This window comes from Neophocaena asiaeorientalis, unplaced genomic scaffold, assembly GCF_003031525.2.
Source record: "Neophocaena asiaeorientalis asiaeorientalis breed wild unplaced genomic scaffold, Neophocaena_asiaeorientalis_V1.1 scaffold65, whole genome shotgun sequence".
Taxonomy (NCBI): Eukaryota; Metazoa; Chordata; class Mammalia; order Artiodactyla; family Phocoenidae; genus Neophocaena; species Neophocaena asiaeorientalis.
Genome location: NW_020173215.1, coordinates 18,647,772 through 18,669,790, shown reverse-complemented (window position 1 = coordinate 18,669,790; position 22,019 = coordinate 18,647,772). Strand labels below are relative to the sequence as shown.

The window sequence follows — 22,019 nt, the reverse complement described above, 5'->3', positions numbered from 1 at the left end:
ATCTTTTCAGCTTATTGTTCCTCAGTTATACTTCAGTGCAGCTGCAAAATGTTTTTACGAGAACCAGTGGGACTTACATTTGTCCCTCACGTTTAGTCACGGGCGGGTGACCGTGTGGCAAGCCCTAGTATGTGGTTAGCTTGAGGTTTAGTCAAGCTTTGCTGTTGTGTGAGTGTCTCTTGCTTTGTCTGAAAGAGGTTCGCAGAGTAGAGCTTCACCTCCCTAAGAGGACTCGCTTGCTTCTTGAGCATAGCGGTCAAGCCTCGAGAAGTTGGACCTCCGTTCAGGACACTGGCTGCATGCCCTCCGCGGATCATCCCATCTGGCTCTGGCTTTACAGACCCCAAATTGCATATCTGGCTGCACCCCTCCGGTCGCTGCTCCAGCAGGTGTCGTGCTCCACGTTTTCTGGGTGGCTGACGCACACTTTGACCGCACAGCGGCCAAAACCAACCCTTGCTCCTTCCACCGCTGCAGCCTGTCCCCCGTTGCTGGTGGGTCTGCTGCCCGGGCGGGCGAGCCCCCGAGCCTGACCGCTCTGCTCCTCCAGGGCCGCCTGCACCTGGAACTGCCTCACGCGTGGTCACCTCCTCAGAGTCCATTGTTCACACAACAGGTTTTCCCTGTAAGATGAAAATTGGGTCACGCCATCCCCTTCTGAGCAATCTTCAGCCCCTCACAGGGCACGAGCTTCAGCCTCCGGCCTTCGTCCTGCCCCAGACAGGCCCGCGTTCGCAGCGGTTCTCCTGCGCCAGCGCTCCTCTCCAGGATCTTCACGCGGCTCTTTTCCGCTTGTTTTTCCTTAGCACTTGGGTCTCAGCTTAGCTTTGCTCTCGCTGAAGCCATGCTCTCCTGCTGGTCCCACTCTGCACCCTTGGAGGCTTCATTTCTTCCTCTTGGCGGAGGAGCTCTTACTGCCATGGGGCGCCGGCTGGTTCTGTCTGTGCTTGTCTGGTGTCCCTCTGGGACCAGCAGGACCCAGTCACCTGGCCTGTAAGGATGCCTGACATGCAGTGTGTTCCAGATGCCTACGGCCGAGGTCCTCCTCACCTCGGAGCTGTTCCACATGCACAGTCCACAGTCGGGGGAGCTGTCTGGCCTCTCTCCTCTCCCCTGACGTCGGGCTCCTCGGCCGTCCTGTGGGCTCTGCCTTCACAGCGGCTTCACCCCGGTCTCCTTCCTTTCTGCCATCGCATCTCTTCTCCACGCACATCCTGTCTCCCCATTAGGACACGAGTGGGGCCAGGCCATGCCTGGCTCCCTGCTTCCTTTCCCCTCCATCTCTGCCCCGGGGCCTGTGCGCTTGCTCTCAGGTGTCCGTGCGGCTTCCAGCAGCCCCGCACTTCAGATGTCTCCTCAGGGAGGCCCTGATGGCCACGGTGAATGAAGGGCATCGTCCCCGGCCCCAGACACTTTCTCTTGCTCTTCTCTCCTTCTCAGTTACCACTATCTAATGTTCTGTATTTTTTACTTTGTCTTTGACAAGAATTACCTCCCTAACGGCAGAGATTTTTGTTTTATTCACCACTGTGTCGCCAGTGCCTGGGCTGGTGCCTTGGCACTCGGTGGGCTTCCGGTAAACACTGGATGGATGGACGGATGGACAGACAGACAGATGAGTGGATAATGAACTGGGTGCTCGCAAGACAGTTCTGGCTCTTAGCATTATGATTTCTGCTCAGGGACCTTTCTAACCTTGGGGCCCATCATCTTCTGCTCTGGGTAAGCAAGGCGGCCTAGAGAGGTTTGAAGGCTGTGGCTGTTCTCTCGGGGACAGGCTGCTTGGATTTGTTGGGACAGAGAAAGACAGCTACTTCCATGGGAGATAGTACATAGTTCTCTCCCCTTGCACCCCAGACATTCAGATGGCTGCTGAGCTGGGTTTGATTAAATCCAGGGAACCCTGTGGATGTGACAGGTGTAAGCAGTTTTGATCACTGGTTTATGAAAGCAGGTAAGAATATACGTGCAAGTCTTTGGCGTCTTAGTGGTGCTGTCACTCATTCTTCTTTTTTTTTTTTTTAATTTTATTTATTTTTGGCTGTGTTGGGTCTTCATTGCTATGCGTGGGCTCTCTCTAGTTGCAGTAAGCGGGGGCCTGTTTTGATCACTGGTTTATGAAAGCAGGTAAGAATATACGTGCAAGTCTTTGGCGTCTTAGTGGTGCTGTCACTCATTCTTCTTTTTTTTTTTTTTAATTTTATTTATTTTTGGCTGTGTTGGGTCTTCATTGCTATGCGTGGGCTCTCTCTAGTTGCAGTAAGTGGGGGCCACTCCTCATTGCAGTGCGCGGGCTTCTCATTGCAGTGGCTTCTCTTGTTGCGGAGCACGGGCTCCAGGCGCGCAGGCCTCAGTAGTTGCAGCACACGGGTTCAGTAGTTGCGGCACGTGGGCTCTAGGGCATGCAGGCTTCAGTAGTTGTGGCTCGCGGGCTGTAGAGCTCAGGCTCAGTAGTTGTGGCACGCACGGGCTCAGTTGCTCCGTGGCATGTGGGATCTTCCTGGAGCAGGGTTCGAACCTGTGTCCCCTGCACTGGCAGGCAGATTTCTAAGCACTGCGCCACCAGGGAAGTCCCGTTATTCATTCTTTGAATCACTCATTTGTTCATTTATCCATTCAGCCCCCTTGTTTAAGCACCTGATACCTGCTCATTCAAGGCTTTGATAATGGAACCTGGGGCCCATTTGAGAGCACTCTGTCAGCTGTGGCACCAGTCGCGTACATGCTTATACGTAGTCCAGGTAACAAGCACAGCCAATGGCCTGTGCGAGCCTGGGTGCGGGAAGACAGGGAGAGAGCCATGGGCTGAGGGAAGAGCTGGGCTGCTGGCTGGGCAGGGCTGGGGGAGCATATGGGCAACGTTCCAGCCAGAATAGGCTTGGCATGGGTCCTGGTGCACTTTCCCACCTGATGGGTTCACGGTAGGGGCACTCCAGATGGGAGAGAGGCCTGGGGGTCCTGACAGCTCCATCCCACGTGTACTCTGGCTTCCCTGCTCACCTGTTGCCCAGGTGTCCCTCTCTCGAACCTATCTTCAGGATTTTCAGGATGATTTCTCTACAGTGCAGACGACCCTTCTCGGGCTCATGTTTTGAAAATACAAATTTTTTTTCTGTTCCAGACTCCTTTTAATTTTGGCATGAATCATAGAACACCACCCTACCCCGCTGGGGATTACTGTCTTCTGTGCAGAAGCGAGCGGAAAGACTCTTCGTTCTTAGAGAGTGGAGTAAAGACTGCAAGCAAGCTGGCCCTGTCCATGGCGCCCAAGGGCAACAGTGTGCTGCACCTGCCTCTGTGGGTGTGCCCGGACTGCCGGCGCACCGTGGAGAACGAGGAGCGGCGCGGCAGCCTCGACCCGCCGGCGGTGAGTGCCCGGCCCGGCGGGGCGGAACGGCGCGCGAGATGGCTCATTTGGGTCTGCTTTCTGGAGGAACTCCCTCCCGCGCCATCTCCTTGTCCCTGGCTCCAGAGGCTGGGGTCCCCGCCCCTCTTCCTGATGACACCTGCAGTCAGTAGGAAGGGCCCTGCCCTCCTTGGTCAGACAGCCCCGTCAGCAAGCCTGGGGGGCCCGCAGGGTGGGTTTTGGCTTTCTAAGTCTGCTCTCGCAGTGTAGCTTGGTGAAAAGCTAGAAGCGTTCGTGTGCTTATTGGTGCTAGACAATTCTGTGCGCTGGTAACTCGCCTGAAATTCTTTCCCAGATGCAATTCTCAAGTCGGACTCCACCCCCCCCGCCCTTTTCCATTGATTTCCTGCCTCGGCTAAATGAGGCCTTCTTGAGAACATCAGGGTCTTTAGCCCAGACGGTGTCTTCATGGGCCCTGGTTCTGAAAGGGCTTGCAAACCTGCTCTTTGGGTTCTGGAAGGAGTTGGCTTTTGCAGCCATTTGAGGCCCCGCGTTCTAGGGCTCTTCTGTTCCTTTGATTTCTGCTTGATGATTGTTTTCTGAGCTGTTGTCTTTCTGCTAATGCCACTCTGCACGTGGCCGATGACAGCAGCACCCAGCACCACATTCTGTTTCCTGACCTGGGACTGCTTTCCACATTGGTCGCCGACAGTTTGCTGCCCCTTCGCCTGAGCCCCCTTGCTGCCCGCCGCTGAGCCAGTGGCTTCTGTTTTAGGGTTTCCTTGAAGGCAGCACCCCAGCTCACGTGCCAGTTTCTATAGTAGTGCTTTAGTAGCTAAAACTCAAAATCTGTTGTTTATCAAAATAGAAATTTACTTCTCACTCCGCCTCTTCCCACACACCCCTTTTCCTGCTCTGTTCTCCTCCTTAGCACTTCTTTCTAATACACTGTGCGTTTTACTTACTCATTTTGTTTGTCTTTTTCCTTCATTGGACTACACACTCCAAGAGGGCAGCTCTTTTTGTGTATTTTCTTACCAAGAACAGTGCTAGCCTGGCATATTTTAGGTATCCAAAGTATTTGAATTGATGAATAAATAAATGAATGAACAAAGCAATGGATAAATCTGGAATTAGGGATTAAAAAGATGGCATAGTCGGTCTGAAGTTTTTTCACCCTCAGATCTTTGTGCTTTTATCATTTTATTTTACTTTTGTTTGCTTCTTCTGTCCACTTAAAGTATTTGGTCTTTTTTCCATTTTCTAATGGAAGGCTGTTTAGCTTACTGATACCCATTTGTTCCCTGCTCACTTCCAGTCAGCATTCTTGAGTCTCCCCCGGCTAGCGCATTCTCTTTGCTTCCTGAAGCTTGCCGTCTCTTCTTCCTGTTTCCAGTCCTGCTCTTGTGTTTTGGCCTGACTGTGCCTTTGGGAGAAGGGTTGCTGTTGCTTATCCTGGTTTTGGAGGCAAAAGCGAAAATGCCTGTCATTTCCCATAACTAGTCTTGCCACGAGGGGAGTCTCATTTCCTGACTCCCAGTTTGTCCTGGATAATGGATCAACACACGAGGCTTTCTCTCCTCATCAAAAAAGTGACCCCAGGGACCACAGAGGTATAATGTTGACCTATGTTTGTAGACGTAAACCTTCTGTTGCTTTTGTACAGTTAGCTTCTTTGCTCAAGCTGGTTAAAATTGCTGAACTTTTTAAACTAATGAGATGTAATTTATACCTGGTAAAACTCACTCATTTTAAAGTGTATATAGTTCACTGAGTTTTGACAGATTTATACAGTTGTGTAAACACCACTACCACGGCTAAGATACAGAACCCCCAGGAGTTCCCTTGTTCACCTCGGTAGGCAGCCCTTCCCCTCCTCCCAACCCCTCGTAATAACCGCGGATGTGATTTTTGTCCCCGTGGATTTGCTCTTTCTGGAGTGTCCCGTAGACTTCTTGGTGTTGTGCTTTGAGAGCTGTGCATCAGTTGTTTGTTCCTTTTTATTGCTGAATAACTTGTAGAGATATACCACAGTTTGTTTACCTGTTCACCGTTGATGGACGTTTCTGTTGTTTCCAGATTTGGACTGTTTTTTGCGTCAAGCTGTTGTGAACGTCCTTGCACATGTCTTTCCGTGGACATGCTTTGTCCGTGTCGCGTTTGGTTGAGAACTGCGCGTCTGTGCTTGTGAAGAGGGTCTGCCCATGGAGGCTCATTAAAGTCTTCTTGTCTTTTGTGTCTTTCAGGGCCTCGTAAAGTGAGTTGAGATGTGTTCCTGCTCCTCTTTTCTGGAAGAGTTTGTGTAGTGTTGGTGTTGCTTCTCCCTTCAGTGTTGTTGCTCCTCGCTCTCGCTGGGGGCAGTGCCAGGCAGCACGTGCAGACGCAGGGGGCCCGCTCAGCCAGTCTGACGGGCCCTGGGGCTGCTGTGGCTCGTCCCCCTGGCGGCGGCTGCCCCCTGTGCTTGTGCGGGCCGCGGGGTATCTCTCCACACTCTGCCTGCGCCGGCTGCCGGCGGCGAGAGCCTCCTGCCTGGTGCTTCCTCGGTTCCCCTGTCCGGCCTGAGCCTTGGACAGTCCTGTGCCCGGGCTTCGGGGTGCAGCTTTCCTGGTGATCCTGCCCCTGCCGCGTGGCAGCCAGACTCCGCCTGCATCTGTAGAGGCCTCGGGGTGTGGCCTGTGCTCGTGTCCGTGTGGGTCCTGGGCCTGTCTCCTGGAGGGCTCGGTCCCCTCTTCTCGGAGGATCAGCCTGGGCCTCGGGTGGAGACCGCCCACCACCCCAGCAGTGAAGGCTTCTGCTGGCTCCCAGAGAAGGGCCCGGCCTGGCAAGTCCCACCGGCCACACCCAACCTTTAAGGACTTGTCACATGCTGCGCTGTGGCCTCCGACCCACTCATGGCTGCCTGCCTTCCTCGCCTTGTCCCCAGGTGGCCTGTCACACTTGTCCCATTCAGCCGGTCCTTTGTGCTCTCTGGTGGGCCCAGAGTTACGAGTTTGTGTGTTGTCCCGCTGTCTCTGATCTTCAGGGTAAGGGCTCTGAGCACGGACAGTGGACCCGGAGCTGAGCTGCTCTCTTGCAGATACACATTCTGTTACCGGAAGTCGTGGTGGGGCACTGACGTTTCTCCCTGCTCTGTGCCTCCCAGCTCCACGTTGTCCATTTCTCCAGAGACCTCCTCTTCTGTGCCTAGACCTTTGTCCTGCCCACACACCTATGAGGACTTCGGTTCACACATCACATCCGACTGGATCCTGTCTTTCTAGGTCACTTGCCTGAGTGTCCTCTGTTGCCATAGTTCTTGGACCTCCTCGGTCCCTTTCCCACTGTCAGGTCCCTCTGAGCTCACTGTCGTTTCTCTCTTGGAAAGCCGCTAACTCGTCTGCCTGGGGCCTGGTTCAGTGCTGCCCCTGGCTGGCAGAACGTGACTGGAGAAAAGCACCGCTGGGGTCCTGCTTCCCGACTGCGAGGTGCCAGGTCGTGTCGCCCTGGCTTTGTCACTGCGCCCCCAGATGCAGAGATGGAGCACACCCTTCCTTCTTCTCTCTTCCCAAACACCCCCCACCCACTTGGCCCTGCTGGGCTGGTCTCCCACCCCTGTGGCCGAGGGGAGTCTCCTCCCAGGTGCCCACCCCTGTCCATCCTCTGCAGGGCCTTGTTGCTTTTGCTGTTCATTCCCCTCTTTGCTCCTGTCCGGCTCGCGCCCAGCAGAGTGCAGATGCTCTAGCGTCATCTGCCTGTGGCCTCGCCCCTCCTGCTGTCAGCCTCCTCCTGTTCCCTTCACAGACAGGCATGTCTCTGGGTAACTTTTAAGCTTTTGGTTCAGTTTCTTTAAGTGATAAGAGATTTTCCATTTCTATTCGAGTTACTCGTGGTAAATTGTATTCTTAGAAATTGTCAGTTTGGGGTATGAAGTTGTGTGTGGGTGGTCTGTTTTCAGTTCCTGCCGTACCTGTAGATACAGCTCTTTTCATTCCTCATATTTGTGCTTTTTCTTTCTCTTTTTTTAACCACTCTTTCTAGAAGTGTGTTGATTTCGTCTTTTCAAAGAACTTTTTTTTAATTTTTAAAATCTCTTTCACTTTGTCTATTTCATGAATTACTGCTGTGTGTGTGCGCGTGTGTGCGCGCGTGTGTGCGCGTGTGTGCGCGTGTGTGCGCGTGCGCACGGCAGTATTTGATTGGTTAACGCTGTGGTGCCTCTGATAGAAGTTCCGGGGCACAGAGAGAGTGGTGCAGAGTCCATCCCTCTACCTTGTCTCCTCACCATCCTCTCTGTCTTCCCAGAGGCTCGCTTGTGGGCAGATTCTTGTTTATCCCTCCACAGATGTTCTGTTCTGTTCAGTGTGCTGAAAGGTAGTGATGGCAAGCACCACAGGGTCCGAATTACAGACAGACGCTGTCAGTAAGTTGAGACATGTGGTTCTCCCAGTTTCTTGTTCTTGGGAGCGGGGTACAGATGCAGTGACAAGGTGGGGTGCGTGTCAGTGTGGGGGGCTCTCCATTTTCTAGGCCTCTTCTCAGGGCTGCTGACAAGTGTCTGGGGAGCCTGAGCTTGGTACCAGCTGCCTTGGGAGCTGCATTCCTGTGCTTATCTCACCCCAGAGACCTGGCGGGAACCTGGCCTTGCTCAGCCCGCCTGCTGGGGGGAGAATGGGAGACAGCCCAGTGCCACTCACTGATTGCCAGGCGACCTTCACCACGCGGCCCTGCTGAGGCCACCACAGGTCTCGTCTCTTCTTTCTCTCCGGCCACTCTTCTGTCTCTCTACCTGCAGTTCTTCTCATCAGTTTTTCTTACTCTGCCCTGATGTGTGCTGGAAACCTCTAATTACTGCTCTAGATTTTGAATTGCTAGTTGTATTGGCTCAATTTTAAGTGTTATCCAATTTTGATTATTTCTGTTTTTAACCATAAATTGTTTTGAAGTATCTGTAAATATCCAAACATATATCTCTCGGATCACCTTTAATCACACTGACTTTTAATTTAATGCTGTTACAGTTGGAGATCATGGCATGTATTACAGTGACCCCTTATCAGTCGGTTACACTAATATGTGGTTAGGTTTTTATAAAAGTTCCATGTGTGCTTGAACATGTTTTCTCAGGTTTAGATAGAGGACTCTGTGTACTTACCAGTAGGTCAGCCCCTTGTTAATTGTGTTCTTGGATCCTTTTGTGTTCTTAACTAATTTCGTTGTGCTTAATCTGTTGATTTCTGAGTGAGGTCAGTTAACACCTCCCACTGTGCGTGTGTATTTGTCCTTTTTTCTTGTAAATGTTTCCATTTTTGCTCTCTAGGTTTTAAGGCTGTGCTGGATGAATACAGGTTGATTGATTAAATCTCAGTACGTTGTTCATTTGGTTGTGGTGGTCCCTCCTCAGGGCTTTTTGTTTACTGTTTGTGCAGGTCGCTGAGCTCTCTCCCTCCCTTCCTTCCTCTCCTTTTCGTAGCCTGTTGTTCTCATTTGCTCTGTGTTGCATCTTGTAAGTGTCCTTGTGCAGTCAGCATAGAAGTATACTCAATTTGGTCTCCTTTGAGAAGCCACTTATTTATTTTTTTATTGAGGTAAAGTTGATACACAGTAAGTTTCAGGTGTACGACAGTGACTCACAATTCCTAAAGTTTATACTCCATTTATAGTTAGTATAAAATATTGGCTATATTCCCTGTGCTATACAGTATATCGTTATATCCCTGTTGCTTATCTATTTTATACATAGTAGTTTGTATCTTTTAAATCCCTGCCCCTACCTTGCCCCTCCCCCTTCCCTCTCCGCACTGACAGCTACTAGTTTGTTCTGTATATGCGCGTCTGTTTCTCTGTTCTGTTATATTCGGTAGTTTTATTTTTCAGTTCCACGTGTAAGTGATAGCATGCAGCATTTGTCATTCTCTGACTTATTTCCCTCAGCGTAATGCCCTCCAAGTCCATCCATGTTGTTGCAAATGCAAAATTTCTTTTTTTTTTAACGGCTGGGTAGTATTCCATCGTATACGTGTATATCTATATACCGCACGCTGTTTATCCAGTATCTCTCGATGGACACGTAGGCTGCTTCCTTGTCTTGGCTATTGTAAATAGTGCTGCAGTGAACATTGGGGTGCATGTGTCTTTTCAAATTAGTGTTTTCATTTTCTTCAGCTATCTACCCAGGAGTGGGATTGCTGGATTGTATGGTAGTTCTATTTTTTGTTTTTTGAGGAACCTCCACATTGTTTCCCACGGAGACTGCACCAGTTTGCATTCCCACCAGCAGTGCACAAGGCTTCCCTTTTCTCCACAGCCTCACCAGTGGTTGTTATTTGTGGCCTTTTTGAGAATAGCCATTCTGACAGGTGTGACGTGATACCTCATTGTAGTTTTGATTTGCATTTGAGAAGCTACTTCTTCTTCTGATTCTTTTTTTTTTTTTTAATTTAAATTATTTATTTATTTATTTGGCTGCGCTGGATTTTCGTTGCCATGTGTGGTATCTTTAGTGCGCGGCACGAAGCTACTTCTCTTTTTGTTTTTGCAGTACGCCGGCCTCTCCCGTCACGGAGCACAGGCTCCGGACACGCAGGCTCAGCGGCCGTGGCTCACGGGCCCAGCCGCTCCGCGGCATGTGGGATCTTCCCGAACCGGGGCACGAACCTGTGTCCCCTGCATCGGCAGGCGGACTCTCAACCACTGCGCCACCAGGGAAGCCCCGAGAAGCTACTTCTTAATGGTGAAATTAATCTTTGTCACTTCCTGTGATTGCTGATCTGTTTGGGTTTATTTCTGCTACGGTGCAGGTCACAAGTCAAGCACTGCCCTTCACCTAGATCCCCTCTGTGTCTCTCCTGCCCCCCCCCCCCACCTCTCCGCAGAGTTCGCAGTCTTTCCAGCTCCTCTTTCTTAGTTACAGCACCCACACCTCCGTCCCTAAGCAGTGTTGTCCTGTTCTTCTGGTGTTCTGAACTTTATACAGGTATCATGCAGTATGCATTATTTTGTGTCTGATTTATTTTGTTCAGCATTATGTTTGAGATTCATAAATGTTGTAGTATTTTCGTTACTATATACTATTCACCTTTGTGAACTTATACTACATTTTGGTTGTTTTCCAAATTTTGCTATCACGAATGATGCTCTTGGAGCACACGTTCACACATTCTGTTGTGTATACATGTAGGAAAGGAATTGCGGAGTCATGGGGTTAAGATTAATAGCATACTTTTTAATGAAAACTATTTTCCAAAACAAAAATAGTAAGTAGAATAGCACTGTTTTGCAAATCTTCTTAATGTTTGGGTAATAGAAGACAGCTGAATTCTCATACCTGCTTCTGTGTTCATTCTGGGTGATAGGTTGTTTTGACTGAAGTTATATGAAGAAAATATTTTAATGGCTTTTTCAGATAACTGTGGATATTCTTTGATACCACACCAAACCATGACAGGTAATAGTTTCCTAATGGTTAGCTGTAATGTAGAATCTGAAATGATAGCAGAGAATTTTTCCTACACTGTTAAACTGAGATCCATTGTCTATCTTGCACTCTCCATGAACCTCTTACCCACACATGATTCTGCACCACACATTGGTCGTTTGTAAAATAGCCATTTACTGAGTAAGGGAGGTCTTTGAGATAGTGACACCTTTCATTATTCAGGTTGTTGTTTTATTAAAGTCACGGTTGTCACTGCCACCACCGATCTCATCAGAAAGGTCTCTAAATGTGGATAAGTGTTCAAGTCCACAGTGATGGATACAAGTTTTCCAAACTTCCAATTTTTGCTTGAAAGCTCAGATTTTATGATTGGCCACAAGTAGCATCAGCTGTTTTCCTTGAAGGGACAGGCTTATTTCATTCATTTTTGAGAAGATGTCTGACAGTATCCAAGTCTGAATAAACGTAGATTGGTCTGTCAGGCATTCTTTCAAGTAAGATTGATGTTTCGTGGACGGAGTGGCTCGTTCAGCTCGCGGTGCACAGTGCTTTGCTCTGGAATATTGCAGAAATGCTTTATGCAGACTTCGCGTTTCATCACATTCAATATTCAAAAGCCATGTGCTTAAAGGTTGAGATTTAATACAATTAATGATTTTGCAGCATCTAGGACACTCTTCAGTGGCACTGGCCTTTTGTAACTAAGCACGTGGTGGTGAAGAACACAGTGGTTACTAAGTCTACTTTGCTGTGTGTATTGTGGGAACTCCTGTAACTCTGTAACAGATGTATTCAGAGAGCCCTCTTACCTTGTACTCGTCAAAAATGCCTTGGTTATTCTTGGTTCCTTACATTTCTGTGTAAATGATAATTATCTTATGAATTCCCCCCCCCAAAAAAAAACCCTGTTGAGATTTGACCAGGATTGCACTGACTGTAAGTCAGTAGGAGAAGAATTAACTTCTCTTGAATACTGAGTTTTCTAATCCCGTAAGTATGGGGTCTTTCTCCATTTATAAGCGTTTCATATTTTTCTGTATTATGCCATTGCACCTTTTATTTATTTGTTTATTTGGCTACACCAGGTCTTAGTTGCCACCTGCAGGATCTTCTTTGCGGCATGTGGGATCTAGTTCCCTGACCAGGGATCAAACCCAGGCCCCCTGCATTGGGAGCACAGAGTCCTAGCTACTGGACCACCAGGGAGGTCCCCCATTGCACCTTTTTAAAAAAATCATTTACCCATAGATACTTTTATTTATACTATTTATTTATTTTTAATTTATTTATTATATTTATTTTTGGTTGCGTTGGGTCTTCATTGCTGTGTGTGGGCTTTCTCTAGCTGTGGTGAGTGGGGGCAACTCTTCGTTGCGGTGAGCAGGCTTCTCATTGCGGTGGCTTCTCTTGTTGCAGAGCACAGGCTCTAGGAGTGCGGGCTTCAGTAGTTGTGGCACACAGGCTCAGTAGTTGTGGCCCGCGGGCTCTAGAGCGCAGGCTCAGTAGCTGTGGCTCACGGGCTTTGTTGCTACGCGACATGTGGGATCTTCCTGGACCAGGGCTCGAACCCATGTCTCCTGCATTAGCAGGCGGATTCTTAACCACTGCGCCACCAGGGAAGTCCCTTATTTATACTATTTAAATGATATCTTTTAATTTTTCTTCCTCTAACTTTATTGGTATAGGTGTAATTGACTTCTCTTTTTAAGTTGTTAATGGGACATTGCTAGACACCCCCCATCTGAATATACGTTAAACAGGCCTTTTGACTTTACTTCTGTCAGTGGAATTCCAAAATGTTTTCAAGATCTGCAGTTTTAGGTTACAGGCTGTTTGTCTCAGATGTCCTTTGCTGTCATTCATGCAACAGTCGTTAAAACAGGCGGCTTTGGGAACTACTGGATAACACAGGGAACTACATTCAGTATCTTGTAATAAGCTATAATGGAAAAGAATCTGAAAAGGAATATGTGTGTGTGTGTGTGTGTAACTGAATCACTTTGCTGGACACCTGAAACTAACACAACATTGTAAATCAAAACTATATACTTCAGTTTAAAAAACAAGCAAGCAGATGGCTTTTACTCCTCTTCTCCACCTTGGTCCCTGGCACGATACCCAAGTCAGCGGGTGGAGGGAGCAGTGGAATCCTGAGGAGGCGTTCTAGAGCACACCTGACAGTGGAGGTAGAGATGACTGAACAGACGGCGGCGGCGAAGAACGAAAGGCAAGGGAGTGTGACAAGCACGGTCGTCGTCGTCGGGCCTGGGGTTAGTTCTTTTAACCCTACCTGAAGGTAATAAGCTGGCCTGTTCCTGCTGCATGGGTGCTGGCAGAAGACTTGACAGTCCTGAGTCAGAGGTGAAGGACTTTGTTACTCGGCACAGCAGAAACCTCCCGTTCTCCTCACCCCCTCCCCTCCTCAAGGCCCACATCGGTGCGGGGGGTACCGGGGGTGGTGGTGCGGGCGGGGATCTGGCCCTGTTATTGTAAGCAGTAAGCAAGCCTGCCTTTTGTCTCAGGGTCCTCAGCTGCATAAACAGCCCTGAGAAGTGGCCCGTGGGGAGTGGGCAGGGGAGACAGAGCCTTGTAGCTTTGGTACATCAGCAGGATGAGGAGAGCCTGGGAGGTCCCTGGAGGACACTGTGCCAGCAGTCTTGACAGACACTGAGAAAAGCTAGCTGCGAGAGGACACAGAGTGTTGGTATGGCCGCAGAGAAGTGGTATCTGACCTTAGATAGGTCTGTGTTCCGTTGGAGCACAAGCCCGGCTGAACTGTGTGGAGAATAACTCAGTGGAGAGGAAGCTGAGCAAGTCCATTATTAAGGGGCTGATCTTTCAGATGCTTGACTGTGAGGGGAGGCGAGGACAGACCCAGCTGCAGGAGGGACTTGGAAATGTTGAAATAATGAAGAAAAGAGCTGGTAGTGGGGAGAGGTTTTTCCTCCCATTTAAATTTTATTTTTTTTACTATGTGATATTTGATATATATATGAATTATGTCTACAGTATACATGTTATGAGGGATGATAAAATGAACACCAGTCAGCATTAAAAATCAGGCCATCCCTAACACCTGTGTGCCTGTGTGCCCTTCCCTTCTCCATCTTTGTTTCTCCCCTTCCAAGGTAAATGCTGTCCTTTTGTATTGATCATTCCCTTACTTTATTAAACCCTTTAAAAAAAAGTTACACTGCCTATATGTGTATCTCTAAATAATAAATTACTTGTTTTGTTTGTTTTTGACCTTTATGGAAGTGTGTGTTTATGCTGTCTTCTCTGGTTACAATCCCTCATGCTGTCTGGGTAGCTGCGGTTTGTGCATTTTCCCTAATATAATTCATTCATCTTTCACATAATACAATTCACATATAATCCAATATGTTGCTATACTGTAATTTATTCATCAATAAATTTTGTTGAATAGTGGAGAAAAGACAATCTTTTCAATAAATTGTTCTGAGATAATTGGATATTCACGTGTAAAAGAATGAACCTTGACCCATATCTTAGACCACTCAAAAACATTAACTCAAAATGGATTACAGACTTAATATAGGAATAAAGCTCCTTGACATGGGTCTTAGTAGTGACTTTTTGGATTTGACACCTAAAGCACAAGCAACAAAATAAAAAACAAACAACTGGGACTACATCAAATTAAAAAGCTTCTGACAGCAAAAGAAACCATCAACAAAGTGAAAAAGAAAATCTACAGGGCTTCCCTGGTGGCGCAGTGGTTGAGAGTCCGCCTGCCGATAAGCGGGACGCGGGTTCGTGCTCCGGTCCGGGAAGATCCCACATGCCGCGGAGCGGCTGGGCCCGTGAGCCATGGCCGCTGAGCCTGTGCGTCCGGAGCCTGTGCTCCGCAACGGGAGAGGCCACAGCAGTGAGAGGCCCGCGTATCGCAAAAACAAAAAAAAAAAAAAAGAAGAAAATCTACAGAATGGGAAAAAATATTTGCAAACCATATATCTGATAAGAGGATAATATCCAAAATGTTTCACAAGCTCTATACAACTCAGCAGCAAAAAAACAAATAAGCCAGGGAAAAAATGGGCAAAGGACCCATAGATATTTCTCTAAATAATATACGTAAAAGGCCAACAGGTACATGAAAAGATGCTCAACATCACTTGTCATTAGGAAAATGCAAATCAGAACCACAGTGAAATATCATCTCAGGCCTGTTAGAAGGGGCGTATCATCAGCAAGACAGGAGATGACAAATGCTGGCATGAATGTGGAGAAAAGCAACCCTCGTGCACTGTTGGTGGGACCGTAAAATGGTGGAGCCACGGTGGAGAACAGTATGGAGGATCCTCAAAGAGTTAACAATAGAATTATCATATGCATCGGCAGTTCCACTTCTGGGAACATATACAAAGGAAGTGAAATACTAACTTGAAAAGGTGCCTGCAGCATCACGTACAATAGCCGAGTCATGGAAGCAGTCTGAGTGCTCATTGTTGGATGAATGGATAAAGAAGATGTGGGGGGTGTGTGTGTTTGTATACACACACATATATAAAAACAATGGGATGTTATTTGGCCATAAAAAATGAGGAAGCCTTCCCATTAGGACAACATGGATAGACATGGACTTTGAAGGCATTAAGCTCAGTGAAGTAAGTCAGACAGAGAAAGACAAATACTGTATGATCTCACTTACATGTGAAATCTAAAAACACAAGAAACAAACCCAAAGCCAGACTTGGAGAAAAAGAAATCGGACTTGTGGTTACCAAAGGCAGAGGGTGACAGAATGGGGAATTGAAGAAGGTGGTCACCAGGTGCAAACTTCCAGTTACAAGATAAGCATGTCCCCGGGCTGTGATGTACAACATGGTGACTGTAGCCAACGGTGCTGTATGGCTCGTAGGCCGGTTGCTGAGAGAGTGAATGATGTACAACATGGTGACTGTAGCCAACGGTGCTGTATGGCTCGTAGGCCGGTTGCTGAGAGAGTGAGTGATAACAGCTCTCATCACAAGGAAAAAGGTTGTGCTCTGTCTGTGTGAGAAGGTGGGTGTCAGCTGGACCCAGTGTGGTAATTTCACAGTATAGGTAAATCAGACCATCATGCCGTGTGCCTTAAAGTTTACAGTGACGTACATCAATTATTCCATAAAACAGGGGGAAAATTAAAGCCCGGTATCGAAAACAAAATGCCCATTGAAAAATACTACTTAAACAAATTTTTTTGGAAGATACAGAGTTGTTTTCTGGGTTTTGCAGTTATTTAAAAAAAAAATGCCATCGGGCATCTATATATCCATCTCTTGGTACTCGTTTGTAAGAGTTTTGTTAGGGTGTGTTTTGGTCGGGATTCTCCAGAGAAACAGAACCAACAGGAGATGGGTGGGTGGATGGATGGATGGATAGTTAGATAGATAGGGAAAAGAAAAGAAGATGTTTATCGTAGCGACTGGCTCAAGTGGTTATGGAGGCCAGAAGTCTCACTGCACATTCTGCAAAGCCGGAGGGCCGGAAGCGCTGGTGTCCGAGGGCAGAAGGTGGACATCTCTCTGCCACTCCGTTCAGACCCTCGGAGGAGTGGACGCTATCCATCTTCACTGGGGAGGGCCGGCTTCGGTATTCAGCCTGCCCATTCCAGTGCTGGTCTCTCCGGAGACACCTCACAAACACCCCCAGAAGTGCTGTTTTACCAGCTCTCCGGGCATCCCTGAGCCCAGGCATCACAGAGTGTTCATCTGTGGAGTGGAGTTGCTGGATTACAGGTAATTCAGACACATTCGTAAGGCAGCCCCAGCTTCTGGAGTGAGCGCCAGCGGCCCTTGAGCCCCGGTCGCCTGTGTTCTCACCTGGCTTGGCATCAGGGAGGCAGAGCTTGAGGCTGGGGTGGGGGAGCAGTAAGGTAGGCAGGTGGTGCCCTCATGAGGTCCCACTAAGACAGGAGAGCCAGTGTCTGTTTCTGGAAGAGACAGATTTGCAGGCAAGCCTGTAGAGGATGCAAGTAAGGTCGGGTGAGGAGTGTAGAAGTTGAGAAACTTGCTGCCAGGATTTTTTTATAAACTTGTTTTTGAGAGCGAGAGTGGATTGAGGGGACTGGGAAGGAGCAAGGGAGTGGGTACGGTTTCAGTGAGAACAGTGAGCTGGCGGGGCATCCGGGTTGCTGGACAGCCTGAGGTGCTTGTTGAAGGTGGAGACATCACTGAGCAGTGGCCCCGACCTGCCCATCGGCAAGGACCTTCCCCCTCAGCAGCATCCGGTGTTGGAGAGAGAGCCAGGCAGGGCGGCTTGGCTGAACAGGCTCAGCAGAGGCCTGGCCTCAGGGTAACTGAGAGCAGAGTCGCTTACCCTTTACCGCCAGCATGCACCTCAGCCCTTCCGACCTGCTGGCACTCCCTAACCCCACGCCGAATTTCTACTGCAACTCCTTTGCCCTGGTTCCTGTCTCACCCATCTCAGGGTGTCTACACAGGCCTGGCACAGAGCAGGTACCTGGGAATGATCTTTGAATGAAAGACCGAGGCTTCCTTTGATTTGTATCCACAGGTAATGTTTCAGGACTTAAGAATGTTTACAGTATGCATCCTGTACAGTAGAGTTCACACCTTGTTGGGGCTGTGGACGTGTGTTCCTGATCTGTGAGTTCTCTGACGGCTTGTATTCTGATAATGGGGCAGGGCATGCTCAGATCGTGTGGAGGGCTTTGCCCCTGACTTCTGTGGGCCTGGGTGCACTGCTTTTCAGGGTTACTGAGGCAGCAGCAGAAGTTGTCTTGATATTCACATTCTCTGCTGAAGCCAAGCAAAGACCCATCAAAGGTGTGACCCTCTCTGTGCAGGAGAAATTCAGGCAGGCAAAGAGGTGGGATGGTTGGAACGCTGTGCCGAGACCCACGGGGTGTGGCCTGACTCAGGAGAGCCTGCCTGCGCTTAGTTGTCAGAACCAGGCTGTGTTGAATTTAACAGTTTGCTTTCAACGAATCATCCTTTTTTTCTTTCTTTCTTTTTTGGCCCTGCTGTGAGGCTTGTGGGATCTTAATTTCCCCAACCAGGGATTGAACCAGCTCTCAGCAGTGAGAGTGCTGAGTGCTAACCATTGGACCACCGCCAGGGAATTCCCCCATCTGTATCTTTAAAATAATGTTAATTTGAATTTTAATGATTTTCAGGGGGGTTTGTATTTAAGTTGTAGACCAGCTTGGTTTTTCATAGTTGTAAAAAGGCCTTAAAAACATAAATTATGTTGCATTTTACATTTGTGTTTGTTTAAGTAACAAAAATAGTTTTAAGTCTGGTGTGGGGGAGTGGGAGATGGTACTCTGGAGAATTATTTTTTCTTTCATTTATTTATTATTTTATTTATTTATTTGTTTATTTATTTATGGCTGCGTTGGGTCTTTGTTGCTGTGCATGGGCTTTCTCTAGTTGCAGCGAGCGGGGGCTACTCTTTGTTGCGGTGTGTGGGCTTCCCATTGGGGTGGCTTCTCTTGTTGTGGAGCACGGGCTCTAGGCACGCGGGCTCAGTAGTTGTGGCTCGTGGACTCTAGAGCGCAGGCTCAGTAGTTGTGGCACACGGGCTTAGTTGCTGCATGGCATGTGGGATCTTCCCGGACCAGGGATCGAACCCCTGTCCCCTGCATTGGGAGGTGGATTATTAACCACTGCTCCACCAGGGAAGTCCCTATTTTTTCTTTAAAGGGGCCTGTGTAGCCCTCAGGCATCCTGCCACAAGGATGACTACTTAGCAAATTAATATTCTACTTTCCTGTTTTCAGGGTTGACTGATGTATAAAGGCTTTTGGTTGTGGACATTAGCATTTGTGTCTGTGTTCACCAATATATTGTTAAAATGTAAGTCTTGCGTTTTACACTAAGTAGCCAGACCACAGTTCTAATCAAAGGCATGTAGTTCCAATTGAAACCAACCATTTAAGAGTTTGTTAACAGTCGTCCTTATCTCGAACGTTTGCTCTGTTGAGTCTTGGTTCATAATGCAGACATACAAAATTCCTTTGTAATGAACCTCATGAAAGTGGTTGTGCTAATAGAATGTGTCACTGCTACCACGAATTGTCAGATCAAGAGGGCAGAACTTGAGTCAGCCTCACAGAAAGATAATCTGAATGGTAGTCTTTGCCTTTTTTAGCTTAATATAATGCTTTTAAGTCTTATCATGTTCTCGCATGTATCAGTAGTTAATTATTTCTGAGTAGTGTTCCGCTGTATGGATGAACCACAGTTTATCCATTCACCAGTAGAGGGACAGTGGTGTTTCCTCGTTTGGGCTATCATGAATAAAGCTGCTGGTAACATGTGAGTACGTGTCTTTGTTTGGACAGAGTTCATTTCTCTTTGGTAAATACCTAGGAGTGGAATTGCTAGGTTGTGGGTAAGTGTGTGACTAACATTGTAAGGACCTCTCATGCTGTTTTCCAAAACGCTTATACTGTTTCCCAGCCACGTATGAGAGTTCTCCTTTGTGTCTCCATCCTCACCAAGGTTGGATATTGATAGCCTTTAATTATGGCCAGTCTGATAATGGCTCATAGTGTTATCTCATTATGGTTTTTTTTTTTTTTTCTCATTATGGTTTTAAATTGCATTTTCTTAATGACTTGTTGAGCATCTTTTCATGTGCTTATTTTCTGTCTCTTTAGTGAAGTGACTGTTCAAACCTTTTGCATATTTTTAATTGGGTGGTCTGTCGTACTATTGAGTTGCCGGAAATCTTGATATATTCTGAATACAGGCCTTTGATCAGGTATGTTTCTCAGACATTTTCTCCCAGTGCGGTTTTGCCTTTTCATTACATTAACACTGTTGTTGTTGTTGTTAATATTTATTTATTCATTTATTTTGGGTGCGCTGGGTCTTACTTGTGGCACGTGGGATCTTTGTTGCGGCATGTGGGATCCTTTAGTTGCGGCATGCGGGCTTCTTAGTTGCTGCATGCATGCGGGCTCTAGTTCCCTGACCAGGGATCGAACCCAGACCCCCTGCATTGTGAGCGTGGAGTCTTACCCACTGGACTACCAGGGAAGTCCCAATAACACTGTGTTTTGAACATCAAAAAATTTTAATTTTGGTCAAGTCCAGTTCATCAATTTTTAAATGATTTGGGCTTTTTGTGTTCTGTATAAGAAATCTTTGCTACCCAAAGTTTATAAAGATTTTTTTGCCCTGTGTTTTTTTCTAGATGTCGTACAGTTTGAGCTTCTGCGTTTGATTCTTGATCCATTTTGAGTGAAGTTTTGTATCTTTTGTGAAGTAAGGGTTGAGGTTCATCCTTGTATATGGGCATGCAGTTGTTCAAGAACTATTGTTGAAAATGCTGTTTTTCCTCATTGAAATACCTTGGCATCTTTGTCAAAAATCAGTTGATGCTGTATGTGTGGGTCTACTTCTGGACTTCCACTCTTCATGTATACCCATGCTTTTGCCAGTACCATACTGTCCTGATTCCTGAAGCTTTTTATAGTAAGTTATGAAATTAGGTAGTAAAGATCCTCAAGCTTTGTTCTTCTTAAAAAGTGTTTGGCTGTTCTAGGTCCTTTGCATTCCCATATAATGTTTAAAATCATCTTGCCAGTTTCTACAGAAAAACCCACTGAGATTTTAGCTGGCACTGTGTTGAGTCTGTAGACCGATTTGGGGAGAAATGACATCGAAGTAACATTGAGTCTCCCAGTCCAGGAACATGATACGACTTTTCAGTTATTTAGTTTTTAAGTTTATTCTTAGAGTGGTTTTGTAGTCTTCAATATGTAGGCTTTACACACAGTGTATTGAAACGTTTCCAAAGCATTTCATCTTTTTCTTGCTATTTTAAATAGTACTTCTAAAAAAATTTCAGTGTCCAATCATTTATTGCTAGTCTATAGAAGTGTAACTGTTTTTTTGTATATTGACCTTATATCCTGTGAAGATTCACTTATTTTTAAAATCATTTATTTATTTATTTATTTGTTGACTGCATTGGGTCTTAGTTGCGGCACACGAGATCTTTTGTTGCGGCACGTGGGCTTCTCTCCAGTTGTGTCACGCGGGCTCCAGAGCGCGTGGGCTCTGTAGTCATGGCGCACGGGCTTAGTTGCCGAGTTGTAGTTTGTGGCATGCGGGCTGTCTAGTTGTGCTGCGTGGGCTCAGTAGTTGGTGGCGCCTGGGCTTCGTTGCCCCGCGGCATGTGGGATCTTAGTTATCCAACCAGGGATTGAACTTGTGTCCCCTGCATTGGAGGGCAGATTCTTAACCACTGGACCACCAGGGAAGTCCCAAGATTCATTTATTAATTCTAGTGGTCTTTTGGTAGACTCTGTAGGGTTTTCTACGTAGTTGATCACATCATCTAAAAATAATGTGTTTTTTCATTTCCAATCCGTATGTCTTTTTTTTTCTTCTTTATTCCGTTGGCTGGAGCCATCAGTATGATGTTGAATAGAAGTGGTGTGAGCAGACATCCTTCCCTGTTCCCAGTGTTAAGGGGAAAACATTTAGTTTTTCACCATTAAGGATAGAAGAAGAATCTTGTAGATCAGGTTGAAAAAGTTTACTTCTGTTTTTAGTTTGCTGAGAGTTATCATGAATGGATATTTAATTTTGACAAATTCTCTTCCTACATCTATTAAGATGATCATAGAGCTTTTCTTTTTTAGTTTGTTAACAGAATTAATCATGGTGATTTTTGAAATGTTGAATGAACCTTGCATTTCTGGGATAATCCACGCTTGGTTATGGTGTATTATCTTTTTTATAGATTGCTGTATTGGATTTGCTACTGTTTTTCTGAAGTTTATTGCATCTGTGTTCTTGAAGGATATTAGTCTCTAAGTTTCTTGTCTGACAATATCTTTGTGTGGTTTTGGTGTCAGGGTAATATTTGCCTTTTAGAATGAGCTGGGACGTATTCTCTCTTCTTTAATTTTCCGGAAAAGTTTGCGTAGAATTGGTATTACTTCTGCCTTAAATGTTTGGTAGAATTCACCGGTGAAGCTCTCTTGACCTAGAATTGGCATTATTGGGAAGGTTTTGAACTGTGAGTCCAGTTTAGTTAGTAAAGATTGTCTTTCTTCATGAGTGAGCTTTGTTAATTTTTGTCTTTAAAGAAATTTGCATAATCGTTTCACAGTATATGCAAGTCAAGTCGTTTTGCTGTACATTTTAAACATATACAGTGATATATGTCAATTGTATCTCAGTAAAACTGGGGAGAGAAAGAAATTCGCCCTTTTTATGTCAAATATATTGGTGTGAAGTTGTTCAGAATATTCCCTTGTTATTTTTAAATTTA

The 22,019-nt window shown here is 46.8% G+C and overlaps 1 protein-coding gene across 1 annotated transcript in view; it reads left to right on the top strand.

Moving 5' to 3' along the window:
- The first annotated feature begins 3,121 nt into the window (after positions 1–3,121).
- Positions 3,122–22,019, top strand: part of FAM193A (family with sequence similarity 193 member A) — a 100,688-nt gene continuing 81,790 nt past the window's right edge. The window contains exon 1 of the mRNA XM_024745135.1: positions 3,122–3,367. Within this exon, the coding sequence (XP_024600903.1) occupies positions 3,140–3,367 (228 nt within the window). The 5' untranslated portion in view covers positions 3,122–3,139. The remainder of the gene's footprint in view (positions 3,368–22,019) is intronic.